This window comes from Hipposideros armiger, unplaced genomic scaffold, assembly GCF_001890085.2.
Source record: "Hipposideros armiger isolate ML-2016 unplaced genomic scaffold, ASM189008v1 scaffold_4, whole genome shotgun sequence".
In the NCBI taxonomy this organism is placed as follows: Eukaryota; Metazoa; Chordata; class Mammalia; order Chiroptera; family Hipposideridae; genus Hipposideros; species Hipposideros armiger.
The window spans coordinates 1,614,249-1,634,531 of record NW_017731354.1 but is presented as its reverse complement, the minus strand read 5'-3'; the positions used below and the strand labels follow the sequence as shown (position 1 = coordinate 1,634,531).

At 51.4% G+C, this 20,283-nt stretch overlaps 1 protein-coding gene across 1 annotated transcript in view; it reads left to right on the top strand.

Annotated features, from left to right (window-relative positions):
• The window catches only part of ZNF536 (zinc finger protein 536), a 416,602-nt gene that overhangs the window by 186,647 nt on the left and 209,672 nt on the right, over positions 1 to 20,283 (top strand). The window contains exon 4 of the mRNA XM_019642730.1: positions 19,593 to 20,283. Coding sequence (XP_019498275.1) covers positions 19,595 to 20,283 — 689 coding nt within the window. The 5' untranslated portion in view covers positions 19,593 to 19,594. The remainder of the gene's footprint in view (positions 1 to 19,592) is intronic.

Genomic DNA, 20,283 nt, shown 5'->3' with positions numbered 1-20,283 from the left:
ACTGCAGAGGGCAGCAGGGATGTGAGGGCAGGTGCCCAGGCAGAGAAGCAGTCACATGACTGGGATCCCAGGGGAGCTGGGCACGGCTGTCTCAGACACCCTGCCAGGGTACGTGTAGGCTCTGGGAGAAGAGACACAGCCAGTTTCCCAGGGCCTGGCCTGCCTCCTTGCTTGCTGTGTGTGCCCACCGGGGGTGGGGGCGGTTGTAGCTGCTGGTGGCTACCCTGAGGCTTAGTTAATGCTGGCCCAGAGCCTGGCTACAGCTCCTTGTCACCCTCCTTTAATACCCCACCTGCTCCAGGGAGCCCTGTTTCCGGCCCCAAGTGTCCAGGTGCCCTTGCGCTGTCTGACGTGCACACCGTGGCTGCAGAGGGTCCTGCACATGGAGCAGGAACCCGGGCTGGAGCCTGGCCCTCTGGACTCTGTACAGTGAAAGGAAGCCAGGCATCCCTGCAGTGCGGGCTGGGCAGCGGGACCGGGGGACGCGGAAGTGCTTTGTAAACCACAAGCTGTCAGCACCGGGCACTCTGGCATTCCCCGGCCCTTCGTCAGCTGGAGGACATCTCTGCAGAGTGTGGGTGATAGCTGAGCACTCAGGGTTCTGACTGTGGCCAGTAGGGCCTGTATGGGGTCTAGGGACGTTGGGAGACATTCTGGGAAGGTGACTTCTGGCTGTAGATAGAGGAAGTTACCCAGGGTGGGGATGGGGATGGGGACGGGAGGATTGACATAGAAGGAACAGCCTGTATGAAGGCTCTCTGCTGAGAGGCAACCCGTTAAATCCATACACACCTCTGAGGACGTCTGGATTGTGGGGACTAAACTTCCATAGAATCACCTTTCCATGAGGTGAACAAGAAAAGCCCTCCGGGGAAGGCCCAGGACTGGAGTCCCAGATCCTCGGCCCGTGGCAGGGGCAGCTGTGCAGGGGGGGGAAGCATTCTCGGTGCCCAAGTGCTTATTCTGTGCGCAGGGCACACGGGGAGGCGCGGTCCTCAAGCTGAGCCCTTCCAGAGAGGCCCAAGCGCGTGGCTCAGGACCTGGGGTGTGCACGGAGCCTCTGGGCAGGGCTGGCCTGGATTTGAATGCACTACGTGGAGGAAAGCAGTGAGGGGCGCGAGCTGGCATGGTCCTGGGGCAGGAGGAAACTGAGCGTGCAGGGGGCGGCTGGCAGGGAGGATGGGGTCCTTTATCAGCTAAGACTCCTGCGGTTCCAAGTGACAGGAAATCCAACCAGCTTAAAGCCCCAAGAGACAGTCTCCTGTGACTGCAAAGTATGTACATGGTTTAGCTTCAGGTGCCATTTGATCCAGGACTTGGAATCACGTCACTGAGCAGCTGACATCTCTCCTCTGCCTCCTTGGCACCGGCCTGATCCCACCCAGGGTGCTACTCCCCCATCCCTAGCAGCTGCATACTCTCGGTAGCAAAGTCATTGCCAAAGCCCCAGACCTCACTGGAGAGTGTCTGAAGCATCTGTGGCTCCCTGACGGACCAGCCCTCACTCTCAGTGGCTAGAATTAGGTCATGAACCTCTGACCTCTGACGTAATGAGCCTTGAACCCATCACCAAGGCAAGTGGGAGCGGCACTCTGATGGGCTCAGTTAACCCTACAATCAGGGTCTGGAGGTCCACTGACTCCCACCCAAACCCCAGGGCTGAAGAGGAAGAAGGGGAACCCGCGTGCAGGGACTAAGGCAGGCGAGGGTGGAGGGATGATGTCTGCCCAAGCCGGCGCAGCTGGTGGAGGGGTCTAGACCTGGGTAGCTCTGTTCCTAGTGGTGTGGGCAGGAAACCATCCCCACGAGTGCCCAGGAAGTCCCCAAACCCAGTGACAGTCCCAGCAGAGGTGGTGTTCTTGGGGAGCACCCTTCCCAGCAGGGCGTTGTCGTTAGCCCCATGCGCTCCCCTCCCAGCAGAGTGGGGCGTGGTTGTGGGAGCCTCCCCAGAGGTGGTCCCTTGGAGGTGGGGTCTTTGTAACACTCGAGGGAGCTACAAACAGGTACCGCCTGGCTTCCCCAGGCCTGTGTGTTACAAAGCACTCTGGCCATTAAAAACCTGCTACTGACTTTAACGGCAGTGAAATATGTGCTGTTTATGAGTAATTAGCCACTTCTGGAAAAGAGCTCTGTTCCTTTAAATTTATGGGGTGCCTTGATTTATGCATTTCATGGGGGGATGTCATGTTACATCACATCAACCTGAGGTAATTTGATGCAAATCAAACACATGAGCGGGCGAATGGAGACCTTCTCTGCTGCCTCCTGAAGTGCATTTCCGTGTGGGGGGCACCCCGGCCCGGCTGCGTCTTGGTTCTTCTCGCTTGCTTCCTCAGGACAGACTTGGGGGAGCCCTCAGTCCTGTGACCCTGCCTGTGGGTGCTCCCTGGAGGACTTCAGTTCCCCGAGGGTGGCAGAGACTGGCTTCTAGCTCGCACCTGTCCTGGGCTCTGCAGAGGACAGACCAGCAGGCTGAGGGCTTCATTTCAAGGCCCCCGGGCATGGTCAGTACACACAGAACACAATATGATCAAGAGTCGAATTTTATATGATCTGATCGGAGAAGGACTTAGGAAAAAAAGGAATTGGTGGGCTCGGGGTCCAGCGGGGCAGAGGGGTGGGGGATAACACTGTTGAAGATCTTTTTGTAGCAGCTAGCCCCCCTTTAGCTGCTTAGAGTGTAGATGCAAGAACATTCCAGAGCTTGCTGGACGGTCCATCTCTTTATGCATTGTTTCTTCCTTCATCCAGCCAACCAGCATTTACTTAGCACCGGCTAAGTTTCTTGAGTGCTTAGGAGGCAGCCAAGGGAAGCAAAACGCAGATACAGATCTACTAACTTGCGTGTAACCTTAGCTGGGTCATCACCTGTCTTCTGTCCTCAGTTTACTCATCTGTAAAATGGGCATGTCAGGCAGGTAACTCGGAACTGCATGACCTGGGAGGTTTCTCCAGCTTTGCCACCCTCTGTACCACAGTCTGCGCAGAGAGGAGCGTGCACACATCGCATTCATGGGTGGAGAAGTGTCCCCAGGTCGTCAGGGGCTGGGTGGAGGGGAGTGGTGGGAAGTGGGATTGATGGGGTGCGGTGGCCATTTGGTGGAAGCCTTTGGCATGAATTCTTACTTATGCCCCAGAAAATACAGTGACAGCGATCTCTGCCTGCTGTACTTACATAGAGGTCCCCCTTGGGGACAAGGGAAAGCGAGGAGACACAGGCTGGTCTCCCGCTCGGGGACAGCGCCCCTCCATAAACGGAGCGCGTTGGTTGGGCCCAGCACACAGCCTGCTGCCCAGCAGATTGGCATCCTTGGCAGGACTGTCGGATGCTTTTTAATAGGTTTCTCTGGGTAAAGCAGTAAGCTTGGGCTTTGTCTTCTAGCACCAGGGCCTTTTCCTGCGAAAGCACTTTCTAGAATGCTCGCCTGGCTTCCTTGAAACAGCAGCCGGTGGGTCCCGGGTCGTAGCTGTGGGTTCCTGACTTTGGAAGGGAAGCTGTGGTTGGAACAGGGCCACCTTACCTTCTCCCGTGTCCCAAGGTGGGTGTGTCATGATTCTATAGAGGAAATTTAGGTACGGTGCAGTCTTTAATGGAATGATTTTAAAATGGAACCTTGCTATTGTTTTAATTTGAGTCTTTTTGCTTTCTAATTAGGAGTGACATTTTTGTGGTCATTAGCCAAATTTCTTTTCTTCTGTGAATTTCCTGTTCGCATACCTTTTGTCCAGACTTCAGGTGGGGATGTACAGCTTTTCCACGTTCACTGCAGATGCTTTTAAAATTAAAAAAGTTAAGGTGATTAACCCCTTGACGACCACATGGGCCTTGGGACTGTGTGACCTCTGGGCCAGGACTGGGAGCGACTGCAGCCATGACAGAGGCCCAGCAGTGGTGCCACGCAGCGGGTCATTGTCGCCGTAGGAGATAAGAGTTCCCGCTCTGTGCCCGGCACGGCTCCCAGCTCACCACGTTTCCCCACTGAGTCCTCCTGGCAACCTTGTCATCGCGCCCACGTCACAGATGCGTAATTGAGGCCGCGTCCCCCAGAGCTCACGGGCCTTCGTCCTTCTGGGATTAGACACAGTTCGCCTTCTGGGGGTGGCAGCCATCTTTTCACTTGTCGTCGGGTCCCAGAACAGAGACTCCACTGGGAGCCCAGGGAGGAGCTGCAGCCCCGGCTGTGGGCCAGTCACTGCTCAATGGCGGGCACAGCTGTGCCCATGGTGCCTGCACGCCAAGCCCTGGGAGCTGGAGAATGCCNATTGGCTAAGATTTCCAGGACAGAGTGTCTTGCTGCTCTCTTGAAAATAAATGCTCCCAATATGTTGCCATCAAACATATTGTATGATGTAGGCCGTTTATCTTTGTAATAAATTAGGACAGAGTGTTGAGTTTTATCAAGTACTTTTGGGACATTGTTGCTATAATATGGTTATTCTCCTCTAAGATATTAATATGGTGACTTGATAGGCTTTCTGTTGTCAAATGATTCTTGAATTATTGGAATAAACTCTGGTTGTTTGTTGATGAATTATTGTGTCAAGGTTCACTTCACTAATATTGTATTTTAGGGTATTTACAAGAATGCTTATAAATGATTGCCCTTTAGAATCAACGGGGAGTAGCAGCAGTAGCAGCCTTCCTCTCCCTCTTCCTCTCCCTCTTCCTCCCCTCTTCCTCTCCCTCCATCTCTTCATCCTCTCCCTTCTATGCCTCTTTCTCTTGTTTCTTCTACGCTATACCTGGTAGCACTATCCTGGTCTCGGAGAACGAAAGGGGAAGTTTTCTGTTTTTCTCTGGGAAAGTTTATAAACATAGAGATAATCTATTCCTTTGAAGGCCTAGTAAACTACAAGCACAAAACTGATTGGGCTTTCTTTTTGTTTTCTTTTGGATGTAACTGTTCATTATCTTTTAAATTTCTGTTATGGTTATTATTTTATTCAAGTGTTTAACTTATCATGAGTCATATCTGATCAGTTTTGTAGGTAACTATCCATTTTAATATAGTTTTTTACATGTAGTGGTATAAAGTTGTTCTGTATTTTATAATAGTTTGAAAATACCCTTTGTATCTGGATTTGCGTCCCCTTCTTTAATCCTGATGTTGTTTATTTGTATTTTTTCTCTTTAATCTTATCCATATTGCCAAGTTTATTTTCTTGGTCTTTTCAAAGAACCAACTTTTAGTGAGTCTTTTTTTTCTTTTCTGGAAGGTCGGGGGCGGAGAGTGTTCTATTTAATTAGTTTCTGCTGTTATTTTTATTAATCCCTTCTTTCTACTTTCTTCGGGTTTATTTTTACTTTTTTACCAGCTTCTTGAATTGAAGGCTTTTGTTCATTTGTTTTCAGTCCTTTTCACTTTCTGTCCATTGCCTTTGTTATAAAATTTCTGTTGAGTATTGCTTTAGCCACATCCTAGAATTGTTTTTTTGCTATAACTTTGTTTTTACTTTCAATTTGAACATGTAGTTAACATGATTTCCATGTTTTTCTGCCTCATTGAGGTTTTTTTGTATGTGTGGTCTAATGTATGTAATATTTCTGAAATGTCATATGAGTGTTTATAAAGATTTCATATTTTTGTTGAGTATAGAGTTCTGTCACTAACTATAGTCTTATTTCTAAATTTATTTTTTAAATCTACTTTTCTTGTGTATATTTGAGGGAAGATGTGGTAACATTTCCCTTGTTGCATTCATTAGTCTTCCATTACATTATTTCAGTTTTTGCATTATGTATTTTAAAGCTTTGTTGTTAAGGTGCATGGATGCTTGTAACTATGACTATTTCTTGTCTTTTTTGACAGATTGTACCCCTTTTGGACAGAAAAATCCCCTTTACCCATTTAATGTTGTTGCCTTATATTTTTTCTGATACTAATATTGCAATACCTACTTTTATTTGGTTCACATTGTTCCATATATGTACGAGTATGTTCCGTTCTTGTATTTTCAACTTTCATATGTAAGTTTGTTCTCACAGAAAGACTATAAAACTGAGGGATTGTGGACATGTATTTAACCTAATCCAATATTTGATATCCTCTCTTTTTTATACATGATTTTAACCTATTAACATTTAATAAGTTTACTGAAATGTTTGGTTTCTTGCCTTCTATTTTATTTTATGTTTTCTGTTTACCATGTTATATCAAGTTTTATTTATTGCTTTTCCCCTTTTATTATATATCTCATAGTTTCTTTTCTGATTTAGAAATTATATACTTGGGACCTAGTCTTGTAATGGTAACACTTTATTTCTAACACGGACATTGAAACCTGTGTGTGTGAGTGTGTGTGAATGTGAGTGTGTGTGTACAGTCAGCACCCATTATCCACCCTTCAACAAGATTAGAGTCTTAGCATGCGCTCACTTTTTATCTTATCTGTCATCTCATCCCAGTCCCACGCCCTTTTCCCTTCCTTTCATGTTCATATGATCCCTGATTTTAATTGCAGACATTGTCTTTAACATTATGAACTAAGCATTATTTAGACTTAAGTACAAATTTTAAGTGACACTTGGTTCACCCTATTTTAAAATTTTGTTTCCTTTGTTATATTCTTTCAGAGGGTCTGAGTCCTTTTATGTTTGAAAATGTGTTATTTTTGTCTTGCACGTGATGCTATATATAGAAGTCTAGGTTCAAAATAACTTCCTCCAGCCCTTTAACAATATTTCATGATGGTTTTGAGACACCCATTGTTGGTGACGAGAAGTCTGATGACAAACCAATTCTTACTCCTTTGTGGGTAACTCCATTCTCTCTCTCTCTCTCTCTCTCTCTCTCTCTCTCTCTCTCTCTCTCTCTCTCTCTCTTTCTCTCTCTGTCTCTCTCTCAGGTTTTTCTTGGAGTTTAGAAGTTTTTTTGGATGTGACAAATGTGTATATCATTTTTTTTTCAGAAATTTTTCTAGTACCTGAGGGATTCTGTCAAAGTTAACCCTTTTTTTGTCAGTTTACAGACACCTTACTTTTCTACTATCATCATCATCATCATCATATCATCATCATTTCTTAACCCTTTATTTAACTTATTTTCTGTTTGGAACCTATACTGGATAGATATTAGGCCTTGTGGATTATACCTCCATGTCTCTTAATTTTTCTCCTTCACTTTCCATTTTTATTATTTATTTATTTATTTATTTATTTATTTAGCGCTGTTTTCAATGTTATCTTCCATGTTAGAAATATGGTCTCTACCATGTCTGTTCAGTTTTTCAGATCTTCAGTTGATTTTTAAAAAGTATATATGATCAAAATTTGAATTTCTAACCTTTCTTATATATTTTTTCTTTTCTGATTGCTCTGTTTCGAAGCAGTCATTTCTCTCTTAGTGGGTGCAATGTTCTTTATTTTTTCTAAGGATACACATTAGACTTTTTAATTAAATAGCTTCTGTTCTCTAAATTACTTTTGTTTCTTATGGGTTCCTCTTGGGGTCCTCCTTTTTTGTATGTTTAGCTTCCCTCACGTGTCTAGTGAGCCTTTTTGTCACTTATATGTATGAGAAGCAGTGGCTTCGTGTGGCAGCTGGCAGATGGGTCTGCTGCAGCTCTGGGGGTCTGTCCCACCTCAGGATTCACCGAGGACTGGGAAGGGTGCTGTGGCTTCTCAGGAGGAGGGCCTCAGGACTGTCGGCCTCCACACAGGTGAGCACACTAGGACTGGCCTGCCTTCCCNCCGGGAAGTCTCCTTAGGAAACATCTGCTGTCCCCTGAACTGACGGAGGGGAGACACTGGTGTCACGATCGTGACGCTAAAGCACAGCCTGTCCAGGGAGTGGGGACCGACCGCTGGCTGCTGACACTTCCTTCCTGGTAGGAAGAGGGGCACTAGCTGCTCCATTGGTAACGTCCCCGGCGCCCCGCGTCAGGGATGCCGGGCTGCAGCCGCTCGCCGGGACTGGTGATGGCTCAGTATCGGGGCCTGGCTGGGAGGTCCCGTCCCGGTCAGGTGGGCCACACAGACATACATCAGGAGGCAGGAGGGTGGTGGCCAGCCTGGCCGGCTGCCGCCGTGTAGATGGGCAGCTGTGACTCAGAGCGGGGCTGGGCACCTGAGCCACACAGCTACCTGCCTGGGGTGCGGGTGTGGTTGCAGGGAGTGGGGGAGCCCACGGACAGTAGGCAGGCCACCTGCTGGAGGTGTGGGTAGGGTGACTCTTGTCTGGGATGCCCAGCCGCACGGCAGGAGGGTGCCCACTGGGCGAGCAGGCTGCATCCCACAGTACAGAGGGAGCCGTTCGTTGAACACACGCTCCCGAGGCCTGACGTGTGGGCGCTGTTCCGGGGCCAAGGGGAGGGCCTTCTGCTCTGCTCTGTTGGCCCCCTTGATCCTGACTGTGGCGCGATCTTGGGGAGATAGGAGGGAGGCGTCAGCTCAGCTCCAGAGTGGAACACGGGGCAGGGAGTGGGGGGCGTGGCAGTGTCTCCGGGCAGCAGGCACACCCCAGGGCCCCCTGTGCACCGGGCACTCAGCGACAGCTGAAAAACACGGTCATTGTCGACACAGCGCTCCCAGTCCCCTGATCCTCCTGCGAGTGAACGATGCCCAGAGGTGGTCACACCTGTGGCCGGTGCTTTGGGTTCGTCTGCCCTTTGGACAGTGAGTCCCGGGAGGGCAGATCTTTCTGATTCTTCTCTCTGTAGACCCCGGCGTTGAGCACACACAGATAGTCAGGAAATGCCGAATGAATGAATGAATGAATGAATGAATGAATGTTTGCATGAGGAAGTGAGTATACTGAAGAAAGTAGGGGAGTCCAAAGGAGAGGGGTTTTTAAAGGGCAGGTTGAGGGCCTTGGAACCCTGTCACCCAGAATTCATTATGTGCAAAGCACTGGGCTTGAGTCAGAGGGGGGTCCCTTGAGGTCCCAGGCAGGTGTTGGGCCATGAGACAGGGATCCAAATGATCCACCGTGACACGGGCTGGGATTTGCTCTCCCTGGTGGGTGGTGGGGCATGGCTGCACGGACGAGGTGACGTTTGAGCTAAGTCTCTATGGAGCACACTTCTCAGCGAGCAGGTGCCCTGGTGGCCCAGGCATGGCCTGTGGTCCTCCTCCTCCTCCCCTGGGTGTCCCCTTCCTCCACAAGGACAGACACTGTGTACCAGGTCTGGCACATTTGTTGTTTGATCTGTCTGGTCCTTTATTCATTACTTTCGTCATTCATTCATTTACCCATTCGCTTGCTCCTTTGTTCATTCATTCGGCAAATGTTTACTGAGTGCTTCCTCTGCCTGACTCTGTGCCATTGCTGGGGACACCCCAGTGAGGCCGAGGGTCATGGTCCCACCTCATGGGGCTTCTGGACAAGTATACAGCCCAGCCCAGCCCAGTGTGAAAGCCACTGTGACTGGAAGGGGACAGACAGAAGGCCACATGCCCTGGGCCTGGGGTGTGGAGGTGGCATTTACTCTGTCACCAGCTAACAGGGCACAGGGAGCAAATGGGGACTGTGGGAGAGTGCTCCAGACAGAGAGAGTGAGATGCTTAGGGGGGCACCAAGTCTCCCCGTGGGCTCCCAGAGAGAGGGCCCCTCTCTTCAGGTACTGACAGGTTTGCACAAGGTGACCAAAGGACGCTCTCTCAAACACATCACTGGGGAGTCTGCCTTTGTCCCCATTCCTTTCTGGTTGAGGTTGGAATTTGCCTCTGTCCCTGGAGTCCATCTGCACATGGCAGTGATGTCCCAGCCGCCCTCGTGTCTGTGAACTGGGCCGGCGTGCAGCCAGGCCCTATCAGTAGGTGTTCCTGCTGCTCTGGTCCAGGGCTCATGAGCCAGTCTTCCCATCTCTCCTGGGAGAGGCCCATCTGGGGCAGCCTGGTGACCTGCGCAGGAGCTGGATATGCTGGACGGGGACCCCTGTTGGCCTGAGCACAGTGGCTGCAGACAGCAGAGGCCCCACTGTGTGCCTGGGGTTTTGCTCTCTCGTGAGTGTGTCCTTACGAGCTGTGTGCATCCGAGCCTGTGTCTTCCACAGGTGCCCGTGTGAACGGCCCTCCCTGGCCAACGTCTGAATAGTTCAGATTCATCCCCTTTCTTCGGTCTCTCTTGCACGTGTGTGCTCTACATTATATTTAGGTTTGCACCAAATCCAATCTGAGGCTTCTGTGAAATGAAAATAAACGTTTGACACAATATCATAGTCCAGAAATGCTCAGATGCAAACGGCTCTAATCAGGGGTAAAGGGTGCAGCGGTGTGGCTGGGCGCCGGGCCCCGGCTGCCGCTGTCCTCTGGAGGGAGGGACTGCGGGAGTCCCCTGGGGGCTGGTTCCCCATTTTGTTCTAGGGCAGCAGCTGTGTGCTGAGGTGAGCAGGGGGCTAAGGCAGGCTAATATGGGATTAAATACCTAACTTCCTGCTGGGATGAAGTTTGTTTAAAAAGGGAGAGAAAAGTCCAGCGAGAGAGAAATAACCGGTCCTCTGCATGACGACTGCAGGTATCTTTCTCGGTTTTGTGGTAGTGTTTTAGAGGTAGGTCATTCATTAAAAGCATATGTATCCAGGGGTGCCAAAAAAGGGTATACACATTTTAGGAGATGTTATCTGCGCTCAAGCAGTAGTTTGCCGTAATCAGAAGTGTCTGGATGCTGATGGGAACCACTTTGAGCACCTCTTGTAATTGCAGAAGTCAAATGTGAGTTGTATTCATCTTTTGTTATCGGTATATATTGAGTGTTACAATTAATACAGTTTTTTCTAATCTGAAAATGTGTGTACATTTTTTGGTACCTCTGTATAGTTTTTGTTGTTTTCCGTGATGGGGTGGACACAGTTCAAGTAAATCATTTACAGAGAGTTAGGGGACCATTTCCTTCCCAAGCCATCCCATCTGGGAGAAATGGAAGCACTGCTTCATGGCCTGGAGTCTGGGGGGTGGGGGACAGGGCTGGGCTGTTGCCCACAAACTGCTGTCCATTGTTGGGACGCTCTGGCCACCGTGTCCTTCTGTGCCCGTCTGAAGCTCACAGGACCACCATGTGGAGGACCTGGTCCTCCGGGAGCTACAGTCGGGGCTCATAGAAGACCCGCTCTCGCAGAGTTCCAGCAGAGGCTGGGGAACGTGGTGGCCTCCGGCGGCTGCGAGCACGTGTCTGGGGGCTGAGTGGTCACCTCCCGCCTGCGGCAAACCCAGGAAGGTTTCCTGGAGCAAGTGCCACCAGGACGGAGCAGGGAGGATGGATTTGGGCTGCCGCATTTGGAAAGGTGGGGATGGACTGCCAGGAGACTTGGGGAGTGTTCCCTCTTCCACTTCTTTGCTGTTACAGAGAGGAAGAGAGAGGCCAGTGCCGTGTTCCAAGCTCTGGGTGCCTCTTCTCTCTCACGCAGAGGGGCTCTCACCAGGGTGACAACTTCGACCTCGGACGTCGGGTTTATAGTCTGGAGTTTATTTTCCTCTTTATTTTTCTCCATCGTCCCTGATCCACATTAGTTAGAAATGTACTAATATGGCACAGCAGCTGTGTGAAGCATACGAGGTGTGATTAAAAAAATACAGTGAATGTTTAAAGTTAAAAAAATTATTACAGTAAAAGACACTTTGCCATTAATGCCCCCCAGAATACTCCTCCTCACTTCAAACACACTCGTCCCATCGCTCTTGGCACTTTCTGAAGCAGTCCTGGAAGTCCTCTTTTGCGAGCGTCTTAGTTGTGCTGTCGTGGCTGCCTCGATGCACCAGTGGAGCCGGCCCGGCAAGTGTCGGCGGAGCACTTTACGGCTTCGGTTCTGTCCTTTACCTCTGGGTGTTTCCTCCCTCCCAGAGCCAGGTACTTTCTGGACCCAGAGTGCGCCGCTGACCACTGTGCTCGGCTCCTGCACAGGCATAGCCTCTGCATGTAAATGCCACACGTTTCTCACCCACAACCCCATTCTCCTCCGCAAAACCCCGTGACGTGCGTACAGCAGCTACTATCAGTCTGTTTTAGAGATAATGAAATCGAGGCTCTGGCGGGTGCCCCAGGTCAGACAGCTGCCGGTGGAGGGGCTGCCTCTGGGTGCGCGTGTGTGGATCACTTCTTGTCCTTCACTTCCCATTACCGCAGTCTAGTTGGGGGACTAGCCCACCTGACACAGGGCAGGAGAGCCCGAAACAATGCACCCGCCCTCAGGGCTGTTAACAAAACAAGATAATATAAATACATTTTTGTGTGACCCTCTCCCCCGGCCAGTGAGGAACCGACTTGTCACCTGCCTAGATCCGCAGTGCCTTCCCACACCCACCGCACCCATGCCAGCCACCAGGGGCACTGTCTCTGGAATGTACTGCCTGTTTCCACTTCTCCTTGGCCTCCTTCGAGCTCACCCAGGAGCCGTGGTTCCCTTTGTTTGCACACATTTCACAAATGAAGGAGCTGGCACCTGCCAGCACCCAGCCAGCAAGTCTGAACACGCCCTGGGCATCGCCAGCCAGCCTGCTCACCAGTGTGTCCTGCTTGGGCGCTGGACTCCGGCTTCCTGGCTGCGTGGCCTGGCGAAACGCACATTTTCTGAGCCTCTGTTTCCTAACCTTGAGTATGGGGATCATGTGGTAGCTACCATAAGGCTGCGTAAGGCTCCATGAGATAATGGCTGTGATGTCCCCAGCGTGGTGTTGGCACTGGGTGCTGTGAGGAGGAGGAGGACGCTGTTGCTGATGGTGATGGTGATGATGATGGTGATGAAGGTTACGGTGATGACGTAGAAGGAAAAGACGGGGAAGACAGGGGAGGAGGAGGTGATGGTGACAGCTGTTATCTGTTTTTGTGTTTTCTTTTGGGAGCTTACTCTCCCCGACACGTCAGTGGTTTTCACAGCCCCCCCCCCCATCCTGTGGGTTGTTCTGTCTCCATCCCTGGCACGTGTTTGCCCGGCTTTGTGAGGCGTGGGCAGACAGGGAGCCAGGAACTCAGACCCGAAGGCTCTCTACCCTAGAAGGTAGCCAGGAGAGCCCTTTGGGGGGTTTCCTGGCCCAGCTGACGTGCTCATTAGCTACCTGCTTGTGGTTCTGGGCCACAGTTTCCACCGACTCTGAAAGCCAATGTACTGGAGAGACCCCGTAGCCTTTGGGAATTGGGAAATCATCCAGAGTCTTCAAAGAGAGGATATTTTTTATTCCTTTTTCTTCTTCCAAGTCCTGCACCTCTGAGTCACCAACATGGAAGCTGCCTGGAGCTCCACGGGGCCTCGGGCAGAACCGGCCGGCTGAGTCCCACTCACCACTCAGGGCAGCGAGGGCCTTGACTCCGGCCATGACTCCATCCACAAGGGGAAGTTTGGGGAGTTGGCCATGCTCTCCAGCTGGACTCTCCTGGTTACCCAGTCGCCATAGTCTGCAGCCTGGTTTGAATATCGTGCTTTCGTTAATAAATTCTGCAAGGATTTAACCATTTCTGGCCTTGTCTCATAGCATCGTCTGCACATCAGTCAAAACGGAGCAGGTCGTCCGTGCTGCCCTCCTGTTTATCTATTAATCATTTGGCAAATAAAGCACTCAGTACCCTGCCCACCTCAGTAATGTTTGTGATGTAATTTGTTTGGATGCCCAAATGTCACCAGCGTTGATTGTAAGAGATGAGAAAATGTACTTGCTCAGCATAGCAAGCTCTAGGCCAAAATGTAAAAGCATGAAATCTCCGGTTTATTTTTGTAATAATGTTTACAGCTGTTTAATGACCCTGAAAAGGTTCAGTAGTTGGTGTTCTGTACTTCAGAACAGGACTGTATTATGCTTATAACAGCCTTAGTTAAACAGTTTGAGCTACAACAATTGGAAAAATAGTATTTAATAAGAAGCCATTGTATTCTAGATGAAGCTGTCTTAATTACAGCTCCCCTAAGTGTGAGAAAGCAAGGTGGGTGGTGGGGAAGGGCCAGGGGTCTCGTGAACACCTGGGAAGGGGATTGGCCCAGTGTCAGACGTGCGAGCCGCGGTGTGGTTTTCTGTAACCCTTTGGAACCCTTGCTGGGGACCCAGCGCCCCCAGCCCCGGCCCAGCAACGGATGCTGCGGGGCTTCTGTAAGGTTCTAAAGCAACACCTTCACCCATGTTTATAAAAAGGGGGTGCTTACTTGTGCTTGGCTAGACAACAATATTTGATTTCAAAACTCCAGTTGAAATGGTTCTTTTGAAAGTCATTTTATTTCCTAACTATTCTTTTTCATGGTGTAAGGATAAAACTCTTACTGGCAAGATCTATATTTTTTGGACTATTCATAAGATTACTCTTTTTTTTCTGTGCTAGCAAAATGAAACTTTTGTGTAAAATTTATTTAGACTCATAGCAGCTGGCATTTCTGGTATCCTGATAGTTTTAAATTTCATTCTGAGTGAGAGATACAATTAGTTCTCTATTGGAAGAGCTAAGTGAAAACTTTTGTCATTGGTACCCCAGGAAACAGTGTCGCGTGCAGAGATGCAGAATCAGAATATCCATCAGCACCATCAAAGGTGGCTGAAAGGCTCGGGGTGCCTGCAAAGATGGGATGAGGAGACAACGGATTTTGATAAGCCGTGCACCCAATGGTGGGTTTCACAGGCTGAGAACACCCTGGCCAGAAAGTGTGCAATTGCACAGCTTGGGAAGAAAGCCTCTAGCCCCCAGAAGCTTTCGGGGGCCCCTGCCTGCGTTCACACAGTGGTGGCTGGAACTCACGCCCAATTGTGACAGTAGCATTGGGTGCCAGTAGCGCCCACCACGACCCCGGGGCTCAGGAGAGGTCAGAGCTGAGTGGGATGTTGGAGTGGTCCCTGTCGGAGGGACAATGCCCCGGATGTGACATCTGGCCGCCATTCCAGTTCGGTGAACACTGTACGTGTCACTCAGCCAGGGCTCATCGGTCCCCTGCTCTGCTCTGGGCTGAGGCCGTGAGAGGGAGGCCGTGAGCTGTCCTGTGGTCAGTCGTTTGTTTTGTTGCTTCTCCTTGTGCTGAGGGCCTTCCTACCTGGGTGAGAGGGTTAGATGAGTCACTGTGCAGGTTGCCCAGAAGCTCCCAGATGCCCAGCTGGCTCCTGGCTTCTTTGTGCTGGTCCCTCAGCGTCTGGGTCACAGGTCCTTGGGTCCAGAGCCAGGGTGGGGTTGTGAGGGGTGGGCTGTGCTCACGCCACAGAGTGCTCCCAGGCACTTCCTAGTGGCCACGTGGGGCAGCGCCGTGTGTCCATGTGCCTGTCGGCCCCATTTGTCCGGACACGGCAGCCCTGCCAGCGACACTGACAGATATCCAGTGCGGGCCCGTGAAGGGGCAGAGTGGTCCAGAGGGAAGGCCTCCCCCCAGTGCTTGCTCCTGAGGGCTGGAGGAAAGGCGTTAGGTCACCTGTCTGAGTGAGGGGTCCACAGGCAGCACCCCCCACCCCCCAGGAGCTCTCAGGGCTGCAGTGGGGTCTGGTGCTAACAGTAGGATGAATGACCCCTTAGTTTCCCGCTGTAACATTTATATAGTTTCTAGAGTGCTGCCAGTTAGGGCTCTGCGCCGTCCCCCAGCACAACCCTTCTATGTACACACATGTGTACATGCGTGCGCACACACATGTACACACACCCACACACATGCACACATGTACGCACTCACACACGTGCACACATGCACACACAGAGATACACGCGCACACATGCACACACTCGCACATACACACACATGTACACATGTACACACTCACACACAGATACACACATGCACATACACACATACACATGTACTCACACACACATGCACACACACACATGCATGCACACATGCACACACACGCACACTGCTGCGATGCTTTCTCCTTTCTTTGAACTTTGGATGCAGCCTCCCAGGAGCCTTTCTGTCACCTCCCTGTTATTGGTGGCCTGGCCCTTCCTGGCCCTTGGAGCCAGGGGCCTTGAGGGCAGGTACGCAGAAGGCCCCAGCAAATGTTTACTGAATGACTGAGATAAGGGCTGGCTGGGTGAGGTGTTGGGGCTGGAGAAGTTGGGGCAGATCCAGGTTCTGTGCACCCCAGGCCAGGCTGGGGCCAGCTCGTCCTGTCTCGGCTGCCTTGGCCCAGGGAGCGCACGCTGGTCCCCCAGAGCTCCTCCCAAGGCCCCCCAACCTCCTTTCTTGCTAGTCTGGTGGCCAGCGCTGCTTAGGACGGGCCCATCAAGCACCTGCACCTGCTTGGGGGGCCACGGTGGCGGGTCTCATGGAGGATCCTAGACGATCATCTGCTGTGGCCCTGACTCACCGCGGGGCTCGGCTCAGGCGTCACCCCAGCTCATTGGAGGGCCGAAGCTGTGATCCCTCAGCGTCTCCCGGGCAGCTGGCCAGCTCTGCCGAAACGCTGGGTTCTCCTGTGGGTCCAGTGATGCTGGTCAAGTTCTGACAAGGACAGTTGCTGTCAGTCTCCTAGTGCCCAGCAGCTGGGCCAGCAGTGGTGGCCCAAGCCTGGGATGGTCACCACAGGCACGGAGTGTGAGAGATCTGATGGCGGGGGCGGGTCTCCCTCATGAGGTTAGCATGAGAGGGGCTCTTCCACGAGGCTGGCCTTGTTTTATGGGCTGTGTTTCTAGGGTCTGTTCATTCCGTCACCTGTTCAGTCAGCAGACTCTAAACCTACCATGAGCCGGCTCTGCTCTAGGTCCTGAGGCTTCATCTGTGACCAAGGCAGACAGGACCCTGCCCTCATGGGGAAGAAGTACATCTGTACAAGGATCAATAACAAAAGTTTCCCCTGGTAATAAATACTGTGAAGAAAAACGTAAGGGGATGGTTCAGAGAGAGGCTGGGGTATCAGCCTCAGGCAAGGTGGGCACAGAGGGCCTTTGAGAAGGGACTGTGAGCTGAGACCTGTATGAGAAGAAGCAGCTGCCTTGCCTTTGCACGTTCTAGGACACTTTGTGTGCAGCAATGGCACCTGAAGACTTAAAGGGGTTTTTAAAAAGCTCTGTTGATTAAAAAAAAATTAACAATACCAGAATTCCATACTCACACCTAACTTGACAGCTCCCCACACTCCTTACTAGGCAAGCTGGGCTGTTACTTGCTCGGCATGACTGGGGGAAGTGGATGGTCTTCACCTCCATGCCCCCATCCAACCTGATTTGCAGTCTTGCTGGGTTGCACATTCAGCCTCCTCTCCCTCCTGCTGGATTGGCGTCAGCTCACCAGCAGCAATCTGAAAATAGCCCGTCTTCCTGGATTCATGTCTTCTGAGCGGGCCAACTGGGCAGCCTTTGGAATCGAGCCAGCCATCTTGGCTTTGGACTACCCAAACATCCCCGGAGCGGTCGGGTGGGATTCTGATCACTCCCAGGTGGCTTCAGGGTCAGGATCTGTGTTTGCTCAGGAGAGGAGCCAGCACAGCTGGATGGGGCCTGAAGGTGGCAGAAGGGCTCCAGACACGCCCTGGGGGCTGCTGGAGTCCCTGCCTGGCTACCTCCAGGTGCCACTGGCACAAAACTACACCCTGGGCCTGCTCCTCCGTGCTGACCAGCGGTGCCATGAGTCTGGGGCTGGCCAGTCTTGTCTATCAGCGTGTCTTCAAGTGCCAAGGACAGGGGCTGGCACACAGTAGGAACTCAGCAAGTTTATTGAGTGGATGCAAGAATCTCTGAGAAATTACTCCTTCCAACCAGTTCTCCAAAATGGGCCTTTTTTTTTTAAAATTGATTTGACTGCCACCAGAAACGAAAAAGAAAGATGGCGAGTTGGAAGCCTTCTTTTACTGCAAGTGACCACGTGCCTGTGTGTGTGCAGTCGTCCCTGTCGTCAGTCACGGACGCTGCCCTGCACCATAGTTGCAATTTCTCTCCCTCCTGGAAATAAACGCCCATGTCTTTCTCTTCCCTTCCCTTGCAAGGTGGACTCCCAAGCCCGTCTTCTTGCCAAGGAAGTCAGGTCGCCCATTGGAGACCCTCCATGCCATGCAGTCTGCCTGGCGGGAAGCCCAGCAGGCAGCAGACCCTGCCAGGGCTGAGGGTGCCTCCTCCACAGTTGAGCTCTGTCCTCACAGGAATCAGCCCTGGCTGGGGTTAAGCAGTGCTCTTGGACCACCTGGCTGGCTAACACGTCTAAACATTGGGATACAAAGATGATAGATGTGCAAAAACGGTTCCAAGGGCGGGAAGCGAATCTGGGCTCCTTCGGGTGGATGGAGCTCTGGAAATAGAAGGACCCCAGGCATGGGTTCAGCGCCCTTCAGAGTTGAATTCCCCACGTGCTCTGATGTGAAGGGCTATTCCCTCTGCCCTACCCTGAATGATCTGGCTTGGCTGTTCTGTACAGGCTGGAGAGGGACAGTGAGGATAGAGACAATTATACAGACCAGCTTTGAGTGTCAGTGTTTAACAAACAGCTTTGGGTTCTAATTTTCTGCAAAGCACATTCTGCAGGTACAATTTGTACTCATTACTGTATCTTGGGAAAGTTATTAAAAACACTCAAACTTGGTGAGACTTCCTATGGCATTGTCCCTGGATTTTAATTGGTTTTTATCTAGTTCTTTACAAGATCTCCTCAAGCCCAATCAAAGTCCCAGCCTCGGGTATCATGGCAGGTGAAGGATGGGAGGGCCCATTCTGTGGGGTAAGTCTTTACCCCCGCCCGGATTTGAACAGTCTCAACAGTCCACTAAGATTCCATCATGAGATAATTTATACTTCTTTTGATGGGCACAGTTACCAAATGACAAAATAACAGTGTTTCGTAACATAAGGGTTAAATCTTAATCTCTGAGGTTTGCAAAGCCGCTACTTGCAGTCTCCTTAAAATTTAATATACCTCGTTAATGCTTCCTTGCAAACACTGAAGGATTTTTATGATTATAATCATGTGTTACAGCACCTAGTACTGTCTTAGCAGCATACTAATCAGCTTAATGAGATATTACTGCACTTTTTGTTGACTAAAGCAAAATCCCTTTTATTGTTCTAAAGCCTGTCCTTTACTTTCTTTTTCCCCAAAACATTATCTTGTTTTATTGTGTATCAGTAAATATCATGCCATTGGGTTTTTTGTTTTTTGGGGTTTTTTGGCCAAAACATAAAGTAATCTCTTTCATCTCAGAAGGTATTGAACGTGGGAACCAAACACAAAAGTTCCAAGTGAGTCTATTTGGTGTTTCAGTTAAAGCCATTCTGCTCCAAGGCCAACTTTGAACTGAATCACCAGGTGCAGGTGCTACCAGGGGACAGGTGCCACCGGGGGACAGGAGCCACCAGGGGACAGGAGCCACCAAGGGACAGGTGCCACCGGGGGACAGGTGCCACTGGGACACAGGAGCCACCAGGGGACAGGTGCCACCGGGGGACAGGAGGGAGAGTTTGTCGTGTAGACCCTTGATTTGTTATTAGGTGTTGAGAGTGGTAAAACATTCATGATTTAAATGTGAGTGAATAATCGCAGTTGGTTAATAGAAAACGCAGGGAGGACAATCTATCGCCAACACAAATTGGAGGACCAGTGCCACACCGCGTAATTGGCATTTAATAATTCATTTTTTTATTATTGTTTTCGACTGTAATTCCTTAGCATTATTACGTGTAGGTAAGGCCCGAAATGCAAATCCCCCGCCAGCTGCAGCGGGCGCCTCCCCGCGCCGCGGTGCGGGGCACAGCTCTGAACTCTCTCTCCATTTTCAGGGATGGAAGAAGCCAGCCTGTGCCTTGGAGTGTCCTCGGCGGCGCCGGAAGCGGAGCCCCACCTGAGCGGCCCCGTCCTCAACGGCCAGTATGCCATGAGTCAGAAGTTGCACCAGATCACCTCCCAGCTCGGCCATGCCTTCCCCGAGCTGCACGCGCGGCCCAGCCCCGAGGACAAGGCGCCCACGCCCCTCGACGACAAGGCCCACGTGCCCCTGAGCGGCCAGCCCATGGGCAGCCAGATGGCACTGCTGGCCAACCAGCTGGGCCGGGACGTGGACACCAGCCTCAACGGGCGCGTGGACCTGCAGCAGTTCCTCAACGGGCAGAACCTGGGCATCATGTCGCAGATGAGCGACATCGAGGACGACGCGCGCAAAAACCGGAAGTACCCGTGCCCGCTGTGCGGCAAGCGCTTCCGCTTCAACAGCATCCTGTCCCTGCACATGCGCACGCACACCGGCGAGAAGCCCTTCAAGTGCCCCTACTGCGACCACCGGGCGGCGCAGAAGGGCAACCTCAAGATCCACCTGCGGACCCACAAGCTGGGCAACCTGGGCAAGGGGCGCGGGCGCGTGCGCGAGGAGAACCGCCTGCTGCACGAGCTGGAGGAGCGCGCCATCCTGCGCGACAAGCAGCTCAAGAGCAGCCTGCTGCAGCCGCGGCCCGACCTGAAGCCGCCGCCGCACGC